At 40.7% G+C, this 23,705-nt stretch overlaps 3 protein-coding genes across 4 annotated transcripts in view; 2 read left to right on the forward strand and 1 right to left on the reverse strand.

The window, feature by feature from the left end:
• Positions 1-1,915, forward strand: part of LOC106561154 (transmembrane protein 266-like) — a 50,477-nt gene extending 48,562 nt beyond the window's left edge. Inside the window, exon 11 of the mRNA XM_082956623.1 lies at positions 10-1,915. Within this exon, the coding sequence (XP_082812749.1) occupies positions 10-662 (653 nt within the window). The 3' untranslated portion in view covers positions 663-1,915. The remainder of the gene's footprint in view (positions 1-9) is intronic.
• etfa (electron transfer flavoprotein subunit alpha) lies at positions 1,702-10,960 on the reverse strand. Its single transcript, XM_014124813.3, has 12 exons — positions 10,818-10,960; positions 8,808-8,957; positions 8,601-8,682; positions 8,355-8,437; positions 8,008-8,107; positions 7,298-7,408; positions 6,963-7,064; positions 6,791-6,859; positions 5,611-5,693; positions 3,272-3,337; positions 3,069-3,149; positions 1,702-2,060 (listed from the first exon to the last, which is right to left on the reverse strand). Exons 1-12 carry the CDS (start codon positions 10,854-10,856, stop codon positions 2,025-2,027), a joined length of 1,002 nt encoding a protein of 333 aa, XP_013980288.1. The 5' UTR covers positions 10,857-10,960; the 3' UTR covers positions 1,702-2,024.
• Positions 10,961-14,994: 4,034 nt separating this feature from the next.
• isl2a (ISL LIM homeobox 2a) lies at positions 14,995-19,705 on the forward strand. Of its 2 annotated transcripts, XM_014124814.3 has the most exons (6): positions 14,995-15,159; positions 15,547-15,736; positions 16,228-16,487; positions 17,220-17,503; positions 17,682-17,849; positions 19,002-19,705. In XM_014124814.3, the coding sequence occupies exons 1-6, from the start codon at positions 15,102-15,104 to the stop codon at positions 19,116-19,118; spliced, it is 1,077 nt and encodes a 358-aa protein (XP_013980289.1). In that variant the 5' UTR covers positions 14,995-15,101; the 3' UTR covers positions 19,119-19,705. The 2 variants fall into 2 exon arrangements, with proteins under 2 accessions (XP_013980289.1, XP_013980290.1); XM_014124815.3 differs by lacking the exon at positions 14,995-15,159 and having other exon boundaries at positions 15,622-15,731.
• Positions 19,706-23,705: the final 4,000 nt, after the last annotated feature.

Below are 23,705 nucleotides of genomic sequence, written 5' to 3' on the forward strand. Positions count from 1 at the left end.
TTCTTGTAGATGTTGGGATCCCAGACCCAGCTCGTGTCATCACCACTGCAGCCATAGACGTGCACCTGCCCAACAACCCCAGCCAGCTGCCCTCGTCTCTGGTGAGTGCAGATGCAGCGTCCAGCTGTCTGCAGCGGACGGGCAGCTCTGTGAGCGAGGCCTCCAGCACCACCATGTCCCGCTCTCGCTCCAGCTTCAGCGCCCACCAGCACAGTATAAGTAGCCACACCCTGGGCTCCACCACCGACTGCAGCTCCACCGTCCGCGAGGCCTCCACCTCCACAGACTCCTACAGTGGCCAGCGCTGTTACCCCCCGCCCTACTGCAGCCCTCTGGCCCTGGGCTTGGGCACACAGCCTGGCCCCAGAGGACACCCCAGCACCGTGGTGCAGGAGCTGCTCTCCTCCCTGTCTGAGGACTCCTGTCTGGGCCAGAAGGGCTTGGACCCTGTCAACCTCAAATTGCCCAGCCCTACTGGCTCCACCAAGACCAGCCCTGAGCTGGAGCACAGGCTCAACATCTACAACAAGAGGAACAAGGAGAGCCGCAGAGGCTTCCACACCAAGCCTCTCATCCACCTGCAGGCCAGGGAGCCTTTCATGGAGGAGAAGTACAGGCTGTCTCAGGCAGATGCCCCTGTCAGCAGCCTGCCTGAGACATAGGAAAGGGCTACAGTGGTACTGTATCTCTTAGCCAGCACTGACTCACTCCTCAAAGACCCTCCTGAAACTCACTGACTAAAACTAAAGACATGAACTCAGAGGCATCCTCCACTGGCATACAGCCATCTTCCTCATTGCCAAAAGCACCTTGGAACTGTGAATGGCAGCTCTGCCAGCACAGCCCATCGTCCATTGAGGACAGGGAAACATGCTTTAGTGAGCAGGCACTGAACATCTATCAGGAATTGCCACAATAAATGAGTATATGGAGTCACCAAAAGAAACCAGCATTAGGTCATTAGCCCGAGCTCTGAGGTAGCAGGGCTCAGCAGAAATGTGACTGGCTCTGATGCTTTTGAATGTGATATCATTTAGCGATGGGGCTGGGTGTGAGTGGGTGGAACTGGGTGGTTTGTTTGTCTGATATACTTGCTTAGGGATTGGAGACACTAGACTGATCACAAGACAACTACTAATTGGCAATCATGTCATGAGCCACACTAATCAGACATTTTATAAACAAACCATACTGAAAGTCAACCTGGAGTCTCTCGACCTCAACATTAAGTACAGTCCTCTCTGATCGGACAAATGCAGGGTACATTTGATCTGTGTTCTGTGTTGAGCTGTGTTCTCAGCTTATTTCTTACCTTTGTCTTTCTACATTATCAATGCTAAAGTTTGTATTCAAATGATATGACAAAATATTTTTAAGCCAGACAATTGAGCGATTGAGGGAAGTTTCAGCTACCAAATCTCAAGGGGTTTGTAATTGAAGATGTTATGTAAAGTGTTGGTCAGAAGAAAAAGTATTATAGCATGGACCTTTAAAAATATCTGCTTTTAGACATGGCAATCTAATCCTGTGCACTTTAATGTCAACAGGCATTTTGTAAATTGATCATGAAGGGAATTCAGTGCAGAGTAACAGCAATTAAAAGGCAAACATGGTAAAACAGTCATTTACAGTCAGTTTTATCATTGATACCAAGACCTTTCGGTGGACTACACATTAATAAAAGTGCATTAGTGAGGCAGGTTTAGACTTCCTGAAGATTGCCTTTATTGTGACGCTACGTTAAATACATGTTACAAAATATGCATTAACAGGGAACAAAAAGATCACCTACGCCAGGTAAGCAAAACGTTATCTGTGGCATTATTATACCTACGTCCATAAAAACAGATGTCCGGTTTATAAACAGTGTTGTTCTGTTTCTATTTAGGAAGGATGATAACATTATTAGTGTTCCCAGAAAAGTAGCTCCAGAAACTTTTAAGGCAGAGATTGTAGGAGAGTTGTAACCGTGTGGTCTTGGTACCCGGGGAAGTGGCAGTATGGCTGCTGAGCTGAATGTTGGCTCACTTGCTCAATGCTGCAGTCATCTCAGGGACAGCCTAGTGAGACAAAGACAAAACAGAGTAGTTTAAGATGGTTGCACCCCCTAACCAGGCATATCTAGCAAGGTTGACACAATGGACACAATGTGTGCTTGCGACATGGAAATGGAAGGTTGAACTTTTAGATAAATGCAAGTGTTGAGTCTCACGGTTTGGGGTGACACCATTTAAGATCAAGTCATTGATAAACTAATTCATTTTCTGAGAGTAACTGATCAAAGGGACAGAAGCGAGGTTGCCTGCTGAATGACATACTGATAAACTATATCAGTAGCTCCCGCGTCGAGTGTGTCCCACAGATCAGTTTTCAATTGAAGGAAGAGGAGAAAGACCGTACATTTGAATGAGTTATCTGAGGAGTGATCACATGTAAGCTGATAACCAGCAGAACTCTGCTGCCACGAGCTATTATTACCAATCACTTTTACAGAGTTTCCCCATAACACCTGGGCCTCTCACACCACCACCGCCATAGTAAATAAAAGATGAACAACAGGACACACACATGAAAATAAATGCTACTACACTTTCAGAGAAAGCACGGCGCCCTCTTGTTCGAGAGTGTGCCAACCCTCTGGCACACTGGCCATATGTGCCAGCCAGACATTAGAGGGCAGCTAAGCATGTAAAGTACTGGCACTAGGGAAGAGAAAATAAAACCTGAGAACATGGTTTGAATGAGCGCTGTTGTATCTCTACACAGCAGCAGGCTCTGGCCACAACTCACCTCTGATTAATTCAGCACCTCAATAATTCAACACATTTCCATTAGGTGGAATAATAATGGTTCTTGCAACACTGATCAGGGAAATAGTGAATGTAATATTCTGACTGTCACTGTTGTCATGTCTAGGTTATTGAAATGCCGGTGTCTTGCTGATCATCTAGTCAGCGCTGTGCTGAAAGCTGGTGCAGTGTTGGGTTAGTTTCAGTCATGGCAAGAGTGTTTGGTAATGTTTCCTCATGGGTGAATATTCCTCCAACACAGTCGGCCTGCTATCTCACCTTGAACAGATCAGCCACCAGACCATAGTCAGCCACCTGGAAGATGGGAGCCTCTGGGTCCTTGTTGATGGCCACAATAGTCTGTAGTGCAAAGCAAAATATGTTTCAGAAATAATGCAGCATGCCTATTCTGTATACATGACAGAACGTTCTGGTATAAAGGGACAGGGAAGAAACAAGCAAGAATGCTATCTGTACTGTACCTTGCTGTCCTTCATCCCAGCCAGATGCTGAATAGCCCCAGAGATACCAACAGCGATGTACAATTCCTACAGAGAGAACAAGATGACAAACAAGCTGTATCAGCATAATACAAGAGTGCACAGCCACATCTATGTAGTCCCAGTTGTTTCAGGCTGCTGAACACAGGTAAGACGCCTTACTGTAGGAATGCCTGCAACGGACTCAATACCAGTAGTATAATATATGGGCCTACAATATTTATTGAATAACTTTCCATCAATCTCCAGAAAACCATCATGACACCACTAAGGTCGTCATTGGCACCCTAGTACAGATGCAGCTGATTGCAGGACAGTCCTGGGTTAGAGTATGGAGCTGTTCTAGTGCTGACCCTGACCAGGTCTGTGTAATCTCTCAGAGGGAGAGTGCTGGGGGGGTGGTGTAGCAGAGTCTAGGACCCTCCCAAGCATCCACCTCACCTATGGGGAAAACACATCAGAAGCTTTCAGCGTAATGCACTGCCATATGAATATTTCAGTGCTACTTAATGTTATTGGAGTAGTCTCAGAGGAGCAGAACATCAATTTATGAACACAAGTCTGCCAACGACTAGAAGTGAGGACCAATATTCCACCATGAGAGGCACTGTCCTATCCAGCAAGTGTACTGTCCTTGCAGAGATAAAATGACCACAAAACATGTTGTAGTATCACTGTATGGAAAGATCAGAGTACATACACAAAGATGAAAATAAAACAAATAAAACAAAAAGGTACTAGCAAGAGTCCAATGTCTAACCTATTTGCATTTTCAATTAGAAGGCTAGACAGGGCTACCTGCTGTGATGTTGCTAAAAATAGCATAAAGCACTGTTTCAGCCTACTATTTCACACCCAGCGTTCCCTCAGGTGTGAAAGCAACTCCCTGCAAGCAACATGATTGTATTGGTAGCTAGTCGTTCAACTGTGGTGATGCTATTGTTAACCGATAAAAACAACAAAAGACCGCAACATGACAGCCTGGCTGCTCCGTTGCCAAGCTGTTCCCCGAATGTGGTACTCGCCTGAAACGTTGCTCAGGCATGACTCCCCACAGCTTAGATTACATAAACAATACAACGGCACACTGTCTGTAAACGTCAGGACAGCAGGGTGAAGACAGTCTTAAAGACTTTAGGCTACTGAATGCTAGTGTGACGATCCTTTGATATACATAAATATGCAAAAGCTATGAATACATACTGACGGAAACACTAAATGTCAAATAATTCTGTGATGTGAGATTCTTTCAAATTTCACTTCAGAAAGACTATAACTGGAGCAGTTCAATAGTGGATATAACTACTATTTAAAGCCTGCAAATAGTTGATTAGCTAAATATTCCTTCTGTCAAAAGTGGATCATTCAAATACACATAACAAGAAGGAACACAGTTTTGTGCTATTCAAGGGGACATTTGTCAAATAAAAAAGATGTCAGAATAGACATTAACACTTATATGACATGCCTGGTTCTTCTGTCCTAACAATGCAGGAAGGTAGCGATCAAAAATGACCATTTAATACTTGAATCCTCTGAATGGTTTGCATGAGGACTATGAATAACTGACTGACAAATACGAACAGGATAAAAATACTGCCATTCAAATTTGATTTAATACATTAAAGCTGGAATCCGTAATGTTGAAACTGCCACATCCGTTTGTGACAATGAAGTTTACTTCAAACAACGAACACTGTTTTTTTTTGCCCTCAGACATCATTGCATATCATTGCACGAGCGATAGAATAGCAGAGTATGTCTCATAAACAAAACAAAAACAATAAATGGGCTTTAAGCCCAAATATGACAAGCTTGTCAAAACATTAGCAAAATCCAATTTGGGCATAATGGCCTGGTCTGGGGCTCTGAGCAGATACCCACTGCACTGTGCTCTGCTCTCTAATGGATCAGCTAAATCATTTAGGAGCATAAATGTGCCATTAACTACATTTGAAATGTGTGGATAATCACAGCTGGGATATCCCATTTGAAGCGGATAATGGGAATTTAACCTTTTTAAAAGGGGCTAAGGGATCCATCTTTAGAACACTGAATTCAAGGAATTGTGTTTGCATCTAAAGTAACAGGCCTTTGTCAAGCTGCGGGCAACTTGCACAATAATCAATACTGGGTGGGTAACTCAGAAAATATATCTACGCATTTTCAGATTAATTTTGTTGTAAGTATACACCCATGTTTCCACAAAAGGTTTATCTTGAATAATTGTGCAATATTAATACAGAATACACCATTGTGAGCACAACATTGGCTATCAAAGAATAGGATGAATGTTAAATGATCTAGAGTTTGTCACTTACAGGGGCCACGATCTTGCCAGTCTGTCCAACCTGCATGTCATTGGGGACATATCCAGCATCCACAGCAGCTCTGGAAGCACCAACTGTGGGGAGAACCAATTCAAACCTACTTTACTGCTGTCAATCAAATTTCTTCACCAATATTTTTATTGTAAAGTCATACCGTATAAAAAACATCACGACAGCTATGATGGAAACAGGACATTTCGGTACAATTGTATAAATGCCGACAGATCATTTGTTCGTTCGACATGGTGGGATCTTTTTGTGTCGGTCAAATTCATTATGCGAGAAATGGCAGTGCCTTTATGCGCAAATATTGATATAATAACAATCATATCGAAGTGAACTTGGAATCACGCAATTATATGGTTCGTGGTCCTCCCACTACGACTCGGGAAACCATGCAGTTTATTAGGCTACAGATGAAATAAGTGAGGATGAACTTCATAGGGTGGTGAAAGTGGATGGTGATATTGATGCTCCTTTCCAATAAATATTGAGGGTCTTATTCTGGTGACATGATGATCGATGCTTGACTGCCGTTTGACAAATAAAAATATTCTATCCATAATATGTTATCCATAATAATCTCACGTAGACTAACCTAGCAGCACGGCCTACCAACACTATCTGCAGCACAGCCTACCAACACTATCTGCAGCACGGCCTACCAACACTATCTGCAGCACAGCCTACCAACACTATCTGCAGCACAGCCTACCAACACTATCTGCAGCACAGCCTACCAACACTATCTGCAGCACAGCCTACCAACACTATCTGCAGCACAGCCTACCAACACTATCTGCAGCACAGCCTACCAACACAATTTTCCAGCTGTTGGCTGGAGTACACGTGCCAAGACCAGAGTAGGCACATTTGCTATTTAATGCAACAGTTGTGACAAAACTATCGGTAGAATTGAAAAAGCAATGGAAACATATTAAACTTCAGATTTTTATTCGGTACATGAAATGTGTGTGCACATCATCACACACTGATTTTTATCCGCAAAAAATCTATTTGGTGGAAACACAACACTGGTGGGAAAATGCACATGTTTTCTTTATGCGGATTCTAGAGTATTTGCATGAAAGTCCGTCACCAATTGGATGAAGAACTTGCATTTGTATATGCAGGTCAACATTCAAAGACTCATTCTAAATCACACACTTACCTGCAGCATTCATTTTGTCAGCAAGGTCATACAGCAGCTTGAAGTTGTCTCCACTCTTCAGGCCCCTTCCTAAAAGAAGGGCAAGACAATAATGATTTCTTTAAACATTTGGTATACACATCAATTCATTTGTCAAGTAAAAGCAAATAGCAAGAAGTTAGGTGTTTCTCACCTCCAGACACCACAACCTTAGCACTGGTCAGCTCTGGACGGTCACTCTTGGTCAAGGACGCTTCCAGCCACTCTGACATCCCAGCGGGAGTGGACGCAGCAACTGAAATAAACAAACAACAACACATGAGGAGACATCAGAGGATCATATTAAATAACAAAACTGCATCTCAGGGACAAACTGTCTCATGTCTTCTTGCTTTTAACTATACCCTGACAAATATGTTATCCAGCCAGGAAATTAAAAAATGTATTTTAGAATGATAAACAAGAACAATGGCTTTTGTATGTGTGCTTTTCAGGTGTGTATCAGTGGATGGTTAGTACTATAGCTACCTTCCTCTGATGTAGCACTGCCTCCCTCCACCTCTGCGGGCTCAAAGGATGTCCCTCTGACAGTGAAAACCTTGACATTGTCATTAGACTTGACAGTGCTGAGAGCATTTCCTGTGAATGAGACAAACAGTGATGTTCAGTTTTGTAACTACCACATGCAACTCTTTTGAAGACAACTGGGAATTAAAATAGAAAATTCATTTCACACAGATAGAGTCTAAAAGATAAAATAACTTCTGGGCTCAAGGTACACCATGAGTTTTCAATAAGACCTATTTGGACATGACAAACAGCAAAGGTTTAAGTGGATCATTTTGATTTATTCATAGCCCATTAGCGCAATTGAAAGATTAGGCTTTTGGGATCTAATCAAAGCTGGTATTACCAAAAAGCTGATTTAGCTTTAGATTTATAAACAAACTGGTTCTCTATGGTACATGTAAGTACTGTGTACATGGAGAAGAGTGGTGAGTTACTGGTCTAATTTGTAAGAGGAGTCCCAAACGCAGTTAGAAATTGACTTGGTTACCCATAATAATTTCAAACAAGATCCATATAGAGTACCAAAAAAATTCTAAAGCAGTCTAAACAGCATTGGTGATTTATAATGTGGTCAATAAATATGAACGCCATCTTAGCTTGGCTTGGGGGGGAAACAATAGGTAGAAAAGTTCAAATATACTGTAACACATTCACAAAAAGCTAGTTACCAGCATAGATGGTTCTGACAAAGGTGTCAGGGGATTTGATCTCAATGATGTCTGAAATAGGAGCAACATCCAACTTGGCAGCCAGTCTGGGCAGCAGGTTCTACAAAAGACAGGATGGTAAATAAGCAGGGATACAAGGCCATCTGTAACAATCAGCCAAAGATGCCCTACAAATAACTTCCAGAAACCATGATTGAAAAATACAGCATACTGATAACAGCTATGTTTTTTACACTAGCCTTACGAAATTAAATCCATTATATGAAATCATCTGCAGGCAGACAGCTTGCTGAGGAGTAACAAATGACCTCACTGAAGCTATGTATATAAAGGTGTTATAAGCTTACTTTCCCAAAGGCAGATGCTCCAGCACAGATATGGGTGAAGTTGAACTGCTTCTGGGTTGCCAGGATAAGTGGAGTCAACGCTTCTATGGAAAGACATGCAAGTTGCAGTTAACACCACATGCAAATTGACAGAAAATAACCCTCAAATTTAACATACTAACTTTACATAGAAGTAAAACTTCCAATTCATTTACAGCTTCAGTGAATCTGTCGGCTGCATCTGCTTCACACTGTGGATATACATACCTGGCAGAGAGCCTTTGTAAGCATCATTTTGAGCAATCAAAACTGTCTTCACACCCAGGACTTTGCTGATTTCCTGTGCAACCTGAACAGATTATAAATATACAGCAAATCAATCCCTTGAAGAAAAACACTAACAGTGTAGGTCTGGATATCATCAATTTTCAACAGGTTATTAGTCTGATGATCAAACCCACGATTTGAACTTACCTTTGTACAGTCTGTTCCAGCAACCAAACAGGACACATCTCCTCCCAGTTTCTTGGCTGCAGTGATAGCATTCAGCGTAATGGGGGTCAGCTTGTCATTGTTGTGTTCTGCCACCACCAAGGTGCTTTGAAACCTCTGGAGGAGACCAGACTATGGGGAAAAGGTATTTTCAGTAAATAGGACATAACATTAACATAACACTCAGCCCCAGTCCTGGCCATTCTGCTTCCCTCCTCCTATCCCGCAGAACTAGAATAGTGTAGCCTACAGTGTCGGCCTGTAATGCAATTTTAAGAATGCCCATCCATGTCGTACCATCTGATTCATGACCATAGCCTAAGACTAGGCCTAATCATTTTGGCTATTTAATATCTGCATATCAGCTACCCAAGTTTACCAGGAGTTATTCTGAGCCTATTTGCAATCAGAATCGATGTGTTTACACAGTGGGAAATGAGGAAGTATTTTCTTCTTCGCTATGATCGGCTCGTCAAAAATGTATGAATGTACAATTGAAATCACTAATTCATGACAATTTAGCCTACGGAGTTAAACTCCAGGACAGCAGTCGTGAGTAGGCTAATTTCATTACATATTGTCCATTTTATTTTGACCTGTCCTGTTTTTAGGAAAATTTTCATATTCAAATCAAAGCGCGTTTGTATTTGAAAGGGTGACATTTAGGCTATTTGATAGGAGACATGTGCATTATGTAAAAATAAAAAGTGTCTCATAACATTGTCAGAAATAAGATCTTCAGTCTAAGCTACAGAAAAACCACATAGGCTACTACACTTTCTACTATGGTTACATGATTTATGTTAGATGATTTGAGCGTTGGTGGAGAGCCGCAGCGCTGTGTCTCTCCAACAGCACCCTTGAGAGGTGTGCTGGGCATGGATATGATAAATATTTTGCGCCCCTGACTTTGGCAAAGTGGGCAACGCTCCTCACGGGGCGGCATCAGTGCTCACCTAAATAGCCCATATGCCACTGGGTGAGAGAAGTTTTAATTGTATTTGGGTAGAATTATGTGAGGTGTTATGTGTCTGCCTAATGGATGAGCCGGCCTTGATTACATGGCTCTAATGCCTATCAAACTTAAACACCCATGATTAATAGCTATGAATAATAATATGACAGCATTTTGGGTAGTCCAATAAAGAGCAAGGCAACATTAATATTGAGTTCATACAGGATACTACTGGTTCTGTTCAGGTGTAGCTTTTTGGGGAAAGCAACATCTAGTGGGTTATTTATTGGAGGTCAGTTAAAGCAGAAAGTGTGAACTAGTACATAACACCACCTGAGGGGAGGAGGGAGCTGTGAAACCCTTCTGTAAACAATCTGACATAACATCAGAGCTACACATTGGCTTATACAACCTTTGACAGGGAGTATCAAGCCTATCACCAAGCTAAAACATGACAGTACCAGCTGCTCTATCGGGAACCTGTGTCTGAATGACAGTTTCTAGAGTAGAGGTCATTCGCAGCAGTCTAGACAACGTCACAGCACAATACATGTTTAATAGATTTAGTGTACATTCAATTATTGTCTTTATTGAAATGATGCTTCAATGTCTTTAAAAATCATTGCATGGCCATTTTTTTGTTTGTTTCATAATAAGTGATTGTTGACGAGGTTGCATAAGTAAGCTAGCTAACTGCTAGCTATTTTCAGCTAACTGTGCCATCAACTATGATCAGATTTTACATTTACATTTTTAGTCATTTAGCAGACGCTCAGATTTTCAAACTGTGGCAATCCACTTTTTTCATTTTTATGAATATAGCAAAAAAATCTATGCCATTTCGTTCACTGTGCACAGCTAGCTAACGAGTAAGCTAAGTTAGCTAGTTGACTGGCTAGCTTCCTTGCTAGCTAACGTTAACTGTCTATTAGGCACCAGCAACATTGTGCTGATTTGCATTTGCCACATTGCGAATGAATAGCAAGTTACTTAGCTAGTTAATATTATATAATCATATGCGTCTATCGTGTACTTACCAACTGTTTGAAATGTGTTTTGTTGACAGCTCTAAGCATCTTGGACCCTGCTATTCGATATTTCCAAATGCTACTTTCCTAGAACGAACTCTGACAGCTGTAGAATGTTCTCGCGAGACAAAACTATGGATGGACTACAATCACTTCCGTTTTGGGTGGGAGCAGAATACAATTTTATTTCAGAGACCACGGTCTCCACTAGTGGCTTCCATGGCCACAAAGTCAGATTCCACAGTCACAAAGTCAGATTCAACAGCTTCTTTTTGGTCTTAATTTAAGGTTAGGCGTAAAGTTATTAGTGAGATTAGGATTAGGTTTAAAATCACATTCTATGAAGATAAATTGTACAAATGACTTTGTGTCTATAGAAGATAGTGATGACCGTCCTAGACTCTGTCACCCTGCAGCCTTCGGGTGGGTCCATGATGACTGGGTAGGTGGGTGTGAACAACAGGGAAAACTAGATAGGCCTACTTTTGTCACCAACAAAATCATTATGCATATCCATTTAATCCAGATCTGTAAATATACTAATTTAAATGAGTGGCCTATGTGGCTACTAAGTTCTATGAGAAGAGTAAAGGGACCGACATGGAACCGGGCAAGACGATGCACACCAAATAAAATTTGATAACTGGTTCGGGGCCAGTTCTTCCTTTGCCATAAATTACTTTAGCCATACACGTAGGTTGGAGAGATGTAACCAATCCGTAGTAGCCTAGACCATGCCCAGCAAACATGACCCCATTGGCCTCATGGGTATTCGGTGGGCAAGGTGAGCACGGGCTAGCCCACACCAAGGTCACACCAAGCCCACACCAGCCCAGCACGGGCTAGCCCACAACAAGCCCAACACAGGCCACCAGGGGGCCAGATAATATTTTGCTTAGGGCCCCCAAAAGGCTAGGGCCAGCTCTGACTGCATGTGTGGGTATGGATGTGGGTACATAGACCTGCAAACCACTGCAGCCCCTTATAATGAGTTCAGATTTTTTGTGGCCCCCATCCCCATCAAAGTTGCCCATCCCTGCCCTAGAACAGGGTTGCCCAAACTGGGTCCTGGGGCACCCCCTGTGTGCACGTTTTGGTTTTTGCCCTAGCATTACACAGCTTATTTAAATAACCAACTCATCATCAAGCTTTGATAGTGCTAGGGGGAAAAAAGCTAAACGTGCATCCAGTGGGGGCCCCCAGGACCAAGTTTGGGAAACCCTGCCCTAGACCATACCCAGCAAACATTTCCCCATTGGCCCCTGTGGGTATTGAGTGGGCAAGTTGGGCACTGGCTAGCCCACACCAAGGTCACACCAAGCCCACACCAGCCCGACACGGGCTACCCCACAACAAGCCCAACACAGGCTAACCCACACCAAGCCCAGCACGCAGTTGAGGCTGGTGGGAGGAGCTATTGGAGGATGGGCTCGTTGTAATGGCTGGAATGGAATTAATGGAACAGAGTCAAACGTGGTTTTCATATGTTTGATATGTTTGAGACTATTACATTTGTTCCTGTCCAGTCATTACAATGAGCTCATCCTCTTGTAGCTCCTCCCACCAGCCTCCTCTGCAGCACCGGCTAGCCCATCACAAGCCCAACACCGGCTAGCCCACACCAAGCCCAACACCGGCTAGCCCACACCAAGCCCAACACCGGCTAGCCCACACCAAGCCCAACACCGGCTAGCCCACACCAAGCCCAACACCGGCTAGCCCACACCAAGCCCAACACCGGCTAGCCCACACCAAGCCCAACACCGGCTAGCTCACACCAAGCCCAACACCGGCTAGCCCACACCAAGCCCAGCTGAAGGCGGTGGCTCATTAGAATATTTGGGGGCCGTGGTTTGCACATAGTTCTTTTTTTGCAACCAAATAGTGTCATTCCACTTCCAATTTAAGGGTTATGTTGTGTAATGCCCATTTTTGTTTTATCTTGTACAATGATGAAGTCTTTAAAAATACTTAAATAAGTGCATGTGACATATGAGAAACTATGTAGGCCTATTACTTATGGTATATCAATTATAGGCCTATGTATGATAGTAACAACTTGGCTGTATTTCTGATACAATGTATCAGAAATACCTAAAACGCTTGAACATTATACAATTTATGCATTGAATTAAGTGTCAGAAATAAACTATAAATATATAAATTCCTATTAAATAGCAAAGGCGCATAGGCCAATGTTGGCAGCCAACATGGGGCCAATATTTGAGCCTGCATTGAGCCCACATCATGCCAATGTAGACATGTTCACTGGGTAAGTGCAATAAGGGCGACATTTTCACCCAAGCAAAAGCTTAGTCTTTTCTTAGATCTTAAACTGTAAGCAATTTTTTATGCCCACTGGGAAAAAATGGTGAATCAACGTTGTTGCATTTTTTTCACCAAACTTTTAACCTGAATCCAAAAAGGTGACATTTTTTTTTTGATTTCACGTTGAAGTCACGTTAGTTGACAACTCAGCAAATGTAAATCAAAACTAGACCAACTGATGTCTCTGCCCAGTGGGCTGTGTGTCTTGATTGTTTGATTGCAGTCTTGGGACAGGTCTAGATCATGATGAATAAATGTATAAATGATTGTAGGAATTAGACTTTTAAACTATCTAGGCCAAATGGATAACGAAATAAATAATACATTAAAAAAAACAATAGGCAGCCTATGAATACGTTGTATTTAAACGTTTCAGGGTGGGATGGATGTCATTCATGAACATGTAACAAATAAAGATTAAGTAGCCATTCACAAAACAAAATGATGCTTTTCATAAACATTAGTTATGCATTGCCAACTCAAATTAGACAGATTTGCGGTTTAAATTGCAATTTATTCCATATAGCCTATTCCATTTTTGAGTTTTGTTTAATGATTAACTGGCCTATATGTCTATAAATGCAATTGCGTTGAAATATAAAGCATTTATTCGATTAGGGCAATCATAATGATTGGTTAACGTTTGCTTATGGCCTATCCATTTCTAGTGCAACTTTTATGCAAAATATTTATTTCTTTAAACGGTTTTGGAATCAAACTCGAAGAATGCTTCAAATAAAAAAATATGTAGCTTTTTTTTGGATTCATTGTTGTCTGGACGACATCGACATCCCTTTATCCTAATTACGATTTGTAACTTAAAATAATTTGTATCTGTATTTGTATCTGGGGTGAGGGTCAATGTCAAAGGTGAGGTTCGAAACACGGTCGCAGTTAGATTTTTTGAATAAAGACATCTTGAACAAATAAACCGGTAGGTAATCTGATATCATGCATTTCTTTGCGATAATGTATTTATTTATTGCACATGCACAAAAGTGGATAGATTTTCCATTTCAAAACGTGTCTTAAAAAGTACTGAAAACGGTATCTAAATATTTATTGATTTATATATTCGGACAATACTAATCGAATTTGAATTAGGATTATACAATATTGCAGAATGGGAACATTTATTTGAGTAATCAGCTCAGGAAATGCATGTCAAAATAGCTTCGCCATTTACTATTATTATTTACTACATAAAACATAAACAACAAAATGATCCTTTCTGCTCCAAAGGGATCTTTCTGCTCCTTTTCCAGTAGAGGGCTCACTCATAGAACACTCTCATAGTTCTCTATGAGGTCTCTATTCTTATCTTACCCTTTGAAAGCATGGCTTTCAATAAGATTTTGCAATGCATATTTTTTTTTAAATAATGTATTGTCACCAGGAAAAATAATGCTAATAAAAATAAGAATATTAAGAATATTATAAATATTAATCATCATCACCATAATCATTATCACAATAATACGTTTAGAAGCATAATCATAACAATAAAGTTTCACTTTCCACTCAACATATGTGTGAAATTAAATTTCTGTTTAGAAAATAAAATGGATTTAGTTTAATAAAATGTGTCTTATCATTCATTATATGATGCAAAAATAGTATTTTCAAAAATACAAAATTACATTTAATTTTCTAATGGCTTTTAATTACCTTTAGAACTTTCTTCCACTTTCATTCTTTTCAAATAAAAAATCAAACGCTGGCTTGGACAAAAACAAATGGAGGGGGTCAATGTTGATCTAGTATTGTTTCACAGTCGAAGACTTTGCATAATTTACCCCTCCCCAAACGCACAGAGGTCCAGGTTTTCATGTGACGTCACTGTACGCGTGGGACACTGCTCTCTTCCCACCTCTCACTCGAGGAATAGAAGTTGTCAGCCAGGAACGGGACGGGGCAGTCTCCCACTCCATTTCTTCAGCTATCCGCCTGCACTATCCCTCCTGTATGGTGGATATTATATTCAATTCTTCTTTCTTGGGTGATATGGGGGATCATTCCAAAAGTAAGTAAACATTTGTGTCTCTCTTTTTTTACTTTGACCGAGGCACATTTATGATTGATTTGATAATTAATAATATTGGGCTACTATTGGAACATTGTACGTGCAATCCTATGCATATGTTTAGCGTTAAACAGACCCAGTGAATCGAAAGCAAGGCCTTTATCGTTGGTAATGGTGATATGAACACATTTTAGTAGAGGTCTATGGTCAGTTTTAAGCGTAGGCTACGGCCCTTCATTCTGGAAATGACAAGGATGACAGAACAGGACAAGAGGTATTGACAGGCTACAGAGTAGACACAATACATGTGGGGATTTAGCGAGTATGTCAGGGGGATTACATGGGTGTACGTGGTGGTAGCATAAATATACAATGTGCATTCCACAGAGAAGTCTGGAATCGCAATGTGTGTGGGCTGTGGGAGTCAGATCCACGACCAGTACATCCTGCGGGTCGCCCCGGACCTGGAGTGGCATGCTGCGTGTCTGAAGTGCGCGGAATGCAGTCAGTACCTGGATGAGACGTGTACTTGCTTCGTCCGAGATGGCAAGACATACTGCAAAAGAGATTATGTAAGGTAGGAGTTGACTAACTTTCCTCACTAACATGATTTCAGAGCTTTGGAATTTCCAAAGGCCAAAATTGTGATTTGATTTAGTTACTGTACAAGAAAGTGGAACTTTATGAGAAGCTTGTTGACATTAATGCAAAAAAAAGATCTATATGAGAGGCAATAGCATACAGGCTAGTCAAAGTGTCTGGTTATTTTGTAAAAATTTAATAAAAAAGGTTGTCTTATCGTAGGCATGTTTTTATGATGATTTGAGTCTAATGTTTTATGCTTGGAACGAAACGTGTGTAATATATAGGCCTAGTAGGTACAATATGAATTCCCAAACTGTTTTGATGATTTTTTGTTGCTGATGGCTATATCCTTGAAATACATTTGAGTTACTCAGCCAGGATCATAGACATTAATTAAAACCAGGCAAGGATGCGTGAAGTCATTCCTGCTATAGGCCCATGCATTATAACATATTAAGACCAATATTCCTATGTCCTTTTCAGATTATTTGGGATTAAATGTGCAAACTGTAACATTGGCTTCTGCAGCAGCGATCTAGTGATGAGAGCTCGTGACAACGTGTACCACATGGAGTGTTTTAGGTGCTCGGTGTGCAGCAGGCATCTCCTGCCGGGGGATGAGTTCTCTCTGCGGGACGAGGAGCTGCTGTGTCGGGCTGATCATGGTTTACTGATGGAACGGGCCTCAGCGGGAAGTCCCCTCAGTCCGGAAATTATTCACTCCAGGTCTCTTCATATTGCAGGTCCGTAAAATAATATTGGTGGTAATAATAATCGCGAGAGTATAATATTAATAACAACGTTAATAACAACTAAAGGATATAACATAATAATAGGATAATAATAATTATTATTCTTGTCTGTAAAATTGTCCTTTTACTGAGAAAGTTTTCAGACTTTTAAGCCTACTAGTTTATTAAATTACACTCATTGGTAGACTACACAAAGTACAGCCATTGGGTGTTGTTTGTATCTATTAAATTGTTTAAGTTATTAGACTAAAATAATTTTTTTAAACAATAAGGTAACATTTAGACTGTTTCAAGGGGGTATGCTGCAATGGTCGATATATTTTCTGGTAATTTAGCCTATATAGGCCTACTGAACGTTTAGAGTTTGTAGGTGTGAAGTTAGAAAAAGAGAGGATAGAAGACCTCGATCAAAACATAGGACTAATACTACAACATAAAAATAATTAATCTTATTTGAATGTAATACATTTGGGGGGGAGTTACTAGCCTATTTGCAAGGAGATGCAAACCTATATAGCCTATAGGTTTAATTAAAGTTTAACAAAGCATCTTATTAATTACTCTATCACAAAATGACATGTATCATCCTTAGCCTATTATTAGCAGAATAGGGAGAAGAAGGTTATCATCAGCCTTGTTTCCTTTCGATTCATTTCTAAATTTGAATCAGTCAGTGGAAATTCAATTTTCAAAGTTATTTCCTTTTGAATATTTGTCCCACAGATCCTGTGTCCGTTCGACAGCCTCCTCATCGGAACCACGTCCACAAGCAGTCTGAGAAGACCACTCGGGTGCGAACAGTATTAAACGAGAAGCAGCTCCATACCCTTCGGACCTGTTACAATGCCAACCCAAGACCAGACGCACTTATGAAAGAACAATTGGTTGAGATGACCGGTCTTAGCCCAAGGGTCATCAGAGTTTGGTTCCAGAACAAACGTTGTAAAGACAAGAAGAGATCGATATTCATGAAGCAACTTCAACAACAGCATCACAGCGATAAAACGGTGAGCTTATTGAGACATTCCAATGCAACATAACATTTCGGTCTTCTAAAAATAAATGTGTAATTTAAAGGCGCGTGCTAAAATGTTGAATACAATGGATAAATATTGCACTTTAAATGTTGAGACAACCAGATGCTGGTGAGATGTTTGTTGTGATACATTTTCGTTTTCTCTGTAGAATCTTCAGGGGCTGACGGGTACGCCTCTGGTGGCAGGCAGTCCAATTCGACACGACAACACGGACCAAGGGAATCCAGTAGAGGTGCAGACTTACCAGCCCCCATGGAAGGCCCTGAGCGAGTTCGCCTTGCAGAGTGATCTGGACCAGCCCGCCTTCCAGCAGTTGGTAAGCACCCACATGAAAAAGAAAAAGAGAACTGCACACTCTAGGCACAGACACACACACACACACACACACACACACACACATACACACACACACACGCACACACACACACACACACACACACACACACACACACAAGAATTTTGAAATAAATGAATGTTTATTCACGGAGCTAGATACCATCCACTCGATCTCTGAATCTCATTTTCAGATTAGAGACTGATGCTTTATTCACTCAATACATTTCTAAATAATAAATATATGCTTTTAAGCATTAAATTCGAATGCTGATCGATTTACAATATGGGCTGTAATTGGCTATACATATTCTTATAGGCCTAAATAATCTTTGTATCTCAGAAGCAATTTGGACTCATTTTCTGTTGCAAATTCCTTTTTTATGTTTAAAAAAAACTTTATTTAACTAAGCAAGTCAATGCAAGCTGCAAGCGACATCTAAAGTAACTGTGCTGATACACGAAGCAATTCAAACGCTATTGAAATTGCATGCAACATCCAACCCTTTCATACATCACGGTTTCATTTATTTGTTTGGTAATTATAACAACATCGCTATAGACAAACTGCCCTCTGTACAATTTGGCTAACTAGTCAAAATGTTGCCTATTTGCCAACCATGTTTTAACAATATATTTAATTTAGCTAGCTAACCAAGCTAGGGATAAGCTAAGCTAGCTATACTAGCGAGTGCAGTACATTTTGAACAATTTCAGTTGAAACTGGACAGAGCATGGTCTGGGTTCACTTCTGAAATGACATGTATTGTCTGCCAGACCATGTACATAACCCATGACTAGCCATTATGTCTAGAATTTTTTTTATACATTTCCCATTTGGCATGTATTTTCTGCCTCGGTTTGCAACAACACAGCTGTGTTGGAGTCCGGAACTGAACGATATGAGTTCTGCTCACTGATTGGACATTGCATACAATCAGTTGCATGAAATATGATTGATTTCTGTTTTGTTATGCAATGCAATTTAGACACACGGAGCAACATACATTGCGTCCAGATTGCTTCGTGTGTCATCGGCTTTAGGGTCCATATTAATAGGCTATGCAATAAAAATTAAAATTGCAGCAATATTGGTTAGGAAACAACGCTAATTAAACACCTGTTTTCATCGCAGGTGTCTTTTTCTGAATCGGGCTCCATGGGTAACTCCTCCGGCAGTGATGTGACCTCCTTATCGTCGCAGTTGCCGGACACCCCGAACAGCATGATAGCGAGTCCGGTGGACACGTGAGACCAGCCCAACAGGTCGCTTCGAACCCCAGCATGCTCCCGCGTGTCCTGCATGAGAACTGGCCAGCTCACAGCATGGATAGGAAAATGATTTTTTATCTTATTTAACGAACAATATCGTTGGAATTGTCTACGAGGATACCAATTTTTCACGGATGGACCTGTCCACAGCATTGTTCAGGATCAGATGAATTTCAAGGTACCAGTGTGCGAATCAAGGCCTTTAACTAAGGCAGAGTCTGAGCCTCGGATCCTACATGGTTGGACATACGTGAGGATTATATCTACAAACATTCAACTTTATTATGAGCCGCTGATTTATAATGAACATATCAGAACGTAATCCATAGTGGCCAACACGGTCATCATTGTAGTTTCATCTAAATGTCCTATGCCGGGTTGGGATCATATGGAGCCCCATGTCTCCGTAGATGTGCATGATTTCTAGAGGTTATGAATATCAAGTCTTGTAAAATATTGTAATTAAGTGGATGAGATACAAATTGAGCCTTTTAAGAAAAAGTAAGTTATTGTTATTTATTGTGAGGAAAGACAGGTAATCTTAATAAACCCATATTAATTGTTTCATGTTTAATGAACTGCATGCGAAATCTCTGCAGTAATTCATTCAAATATTCACCGAAATTTCAATTGACAAAATAAATCACTTTATGTATTTATGAAACGGCTATTTCAGCACTTTATGGTAGGCTTAGGCCTAATTTAAATTATGTCGCTTTTAGGATGAAAAACGTCTGAGATTTATAACAGGCCAATATAATCTCAAATTAATTTCGAACCACTCAAAAGAAATCACTGATTTGATGTCAGTTTAGAGGACACTATTTCCGAAAATGGCTAGGGTTGTTAAACCAAACCAATTTGTAGGCTTGTCATTTTAATTGTATTGGCTATTCAAAATGGATAAAGGAGCAGCATCATAACGGGTCAAATTCAAGCATTTGAGGCCTGTTAATCACTACGGAGGACAAATGTTCATTGAATGGGCCTCCACATATGGATTTGCGATGTGATCATTCCAGTTTCACTTGTAAAGTCACAAGTCTAGACAGAAGACAGGGCTAGGCAGCTCCTTATCTATGCTTGGCATCACCTGCAAACGATACATTGAACGGAACCACAACAAACCCACCTCTCTGTCGCTGGAGTCAGTGCTAAAGGGGACTCTCACCCTGAGAACGCTTTCTGGAGTGTCTTGGGTTTATTTTCATTTCAGCCGGAATCCCGGATAGGAATAGCCTCTGGACATGGAGTACGTCAAGCTTGCCTACGACTGACATATAGCCAACTAGACATCAACAATTTATTGTCGAGGATGAACTTTCTGAACAGAGGATGCAATAGCAGTCTAATCTATTTATCACGACATGAAACAGCAATTGAAAGATACATAGTAGGCCTTTCTATGTGACGTCTGGCATCAAATCAAAAAGCCATTAGGTATATACTCTATCTTGCTATGTCAATTATGTCAATAATTGCTATGCATCCAGTTGCCTACTGACCAATAAATCCAGGTTTCCTGCCATTATACTCCACCTAATTATTCGTCTGGAAATATTTCATTATCGTGGATAAAAACTCAGATATTTTAGAAACAAAGCATATAGCGTGTTTGAGATACAGGCCTAATCAAATAAATCGCATTTTAAACCTTATTTAGGCCTAATACACCTTCATAATTCACTTTAGACATGTTTTGCGTATTTCTTAATTTTTTTGCGTATAAAAGAAGGCAATGTCTAGAATAAAGTTAAAAAAAAGGAGTCACACAGAAAATAACAGCATAATTTCCCTTTTATCAGATAATTATATAGATAGTTTACAAATCTACATCCCACAATCATCCATCTAAATAGGCTAGCTGTATCTGATACACATCATTAGCCCAAACAAAAGCATCATTAATCCACTGTTGCGCCACCGATGCGCCCTGAGCGGCGGAATGAAAATAGATATAGAATAGAAATAGCCTACTGTCATTTTCTCCTGAGGCATTTCAGGACTTCACCCTACGGATAACAAATGATTTGAATTTAATGGATACATTTCCCATACTAAAGTCACCAGTTGTCCTAAACTCTGGACTCAAAGCATATAACATGGTGTGTAATTAATTAGACTACTCTACTGATGCATAAACAATTGGGGTATACTTCTTCAGGGAAGTAATAGACCTACTTTTTAAGCACCTGGTAGCCACCCAACCTACTGTAGACAGGGGCAGATTAAGTCATTTGGAAGGCCCAGGCAGATGCCAGTGTGAGGCCCCGCCCAGAGCCACCTCAAGCCTTTGTGGGCCCTAAGAGAGCTGGAGGTCGGGGTTCCCCAAAATGCACCCTTCGTGCCCTGTCAGTAATTCAGCCATGATTACAAGGTTTAGATAGCTGGCTAGACCAACTTACCTAGCCAACTATAAAATGTTAGCTGACATGGTCTAATTGAGTGACAGTCAGTGAATGATATGAGAAAAACTGCTGATGCAATACCACATTTCGAAATTGCAACATTATGTATTCTACTATTCATAACTCCCAACGGTAAATTGAGACCCCGACTGAGTTCCTCATTTTTTTTATTCACGAGGCCCCCTGATGTGAGGCCCGCAAGCAATTGACTAAATGGTAAGTCCGCCACTGACCGTAGTAGCGCTTGCAGGTGAATTTCAGAACTTTGCCACCCTGCCCTGTACAGGCTTGCACACAAACAATGAAAATAATTATTCAATTGTGCATTGTTTATATGAAAGTTTTATTTCTAAAAACAAGCCACTGGTAAGTCTCCTTGTTGGGAGCTATGAAATACAGTGCTGAAAGTCTACATACCCTTGCATTGTTCTCACATTTCTAAGCCTTACATTTAAATCTAAAAATTGATTCAATGAGGATTTTCCCCCACTGAAATACACAACCTAATCAACATTTTCCGAGTAAAATATATATTTTAAGAATTTTTCTGAAAGTAATAAAAAACAAAAACGAACTTTTGATTGTGAAGGTCTTCACACCCCCAGCTGTCGCACATAGAAATAAGTTCAGGAGAAAATATTTTCATAAAAAAAAAAAAAAAAATGTTCAAGGAGGTCCATGTGTTTGCAAAAGTGGTTCTCATGATATAAGAACAACTTCCCTTGTCTGTATGGTCCCTCAATTGGAGGGTGAATGTCAAACAATGATTCAACCTCAGAGCCACCAATGACATTTAAAAGCATGTCTGGGAAACATTTTCAGACAGGCATATATCAGGGGAGGTTCAGAAATAATCCCAAGACACTGAATATCCCTTTGTGTAAGGTCAAGTATGGTAATTCTTCTGTGGATGGTGTATCATATCACCCAGGCACCGCAAAGATCTGGCCATCCTTCCTAACGGAGTTGCGAGAATGGAAACTGCTCAGGGACATCAATATGACGCACTCCAGGGTCATTTTCAGCTAATTTATCATCTGATTTAGTTAACAAAAGGCACAGCTCAATAGGTGGTCCTGTGTGGCTCAGTTGGTAGAGCATGGTGCTTGTAACGCTAGGGCTCTGGGTTTGATTCCCATGGGGGAGCAGTATGAAACTGTATACACACTACTGTAAGTATGGCAGAAGTGTGTGGGGATCTTTCCTCTTCTGTTGTTCCCGCAAGCAAGGGGGGAGGCCAATGACATCACTATCAGACTAACTCCTTGAAGTTTGCAGTTGTGTAAAAACTATTTTGGTAATTTTGTTATACCCTTAAAGACATCCTCCTGCAATTTATTAACTTTTGTTGTTGAAAAGCGATATCCCAAGTATAAATACAGTAAAGTATAAATACAGTAAAAAAGTGTTTTTTTCTTGACAACTGGAAACTTCAAGGAGTAGGGCATTCAAGGATTTGGTCTGATGTGAATCCGTGATGTCATCGACTTCCCCATTGCTTTAGGAACAATTGAGGACAAAAGAGGAAAGGCCTATCACCCCACTTGTGCCATGTCATGATTTACCTGGACCACCTAATGAGATGTGCCTTTTGGAAATAAGGTGTTAAATGAGGTGAAAAGGAGACTGGAATGCCACTAAGTGTGTGTACATTATTGTATTTACAGTGCATTCGGAAAGTATTCAGACTCCTTGACGTTTTCCACATTGTGTTACAGCTGGAATTCATTTTTTCCCTCACCTATCTACACACAATAATAACAGACAAAACATGTTAGTAGAAATGTTTGCACATTTATTGAAAATTAAATACAGAAATATCTAATTTCTCATATCTCACAATAAACCATGACAAAGCAAAAAAAGGTATTTAAAATGTTTAGCAAATTTATAAAAAATAAAAAACTGAAATATCACATTTACATAAGTATTCAGACCCTTACTCAGTACTTTGTTCAAGCACCTTTAGCAGCGATTACAGCCTTGAGTGTTCTTGGGTATGACGTTAAATGCTTGGCACACCTGTATTTGGGGAATTTCTCCCATTCTTCTCTGCAGATCCTCTCAAGCTCTGTCAGGTTGGATGGGGAGCGTCGCTGCACAGTTATTTTCAGGTCTCTCCAGAGACGTTCGATCGGGTTCAAGTCCGGGCTCTGTCT

The sequence above is a fragment of the Salmo salar genome, chromosome 10, assembly GCF_965601325.2.
Source record: "Salmo salar chromosome 10, fSalSal1, whole genome shotgun sequence".
NCBI classification, from domain to species: Eukaryota; Metazoa; Chordata; class Actinopteri; order Salmoniformes; family Salmonidae; genus Salmo; species Salmo salar.

Coding starts and splice junctions, on each gene's coding strand:
- etfa (XM_014124813.3), bottom strand. CDS start 10,856: ATGCTTAGAGCTGTCAACAAAACACATTTCAAACAGTTG. Junction 7,065..7,297: donor CAGTGCTACATCAGAGGAAG/GTAGCTATAGTA, acceptor TGTTTATTTCAG/TTGCTGCGTCCACTCCCGCT. Junction 2,061..3,068: donor TGGTGGCTGATCTGTTCAAG/GTGAGATAGCAG, acceptor TTGTCTCACTAG/GCTGTCCCTGAGATGACTGC.
- isl2a (XM_014124814.3), top strand. CDS start 15,102: ATGGTGGATATTATATTCAATTCTTCTTTCTTGGGTGATATGGGGGAT. Junction 15,160..15,546: donor TATGGGGGATCATTCCAAAA/GTAAGTAAACAT, acceptor TGCATTCCACAG/AGAAGTCTGGAATCGCAATG. Junction 17,850..19,001: donor AGCCCGCCTTCCAGCAGTTG/GTAAGCACCCAC, acceptor TTTTCATCGCAG/GTGTCTTTTTCTGAATCGGG.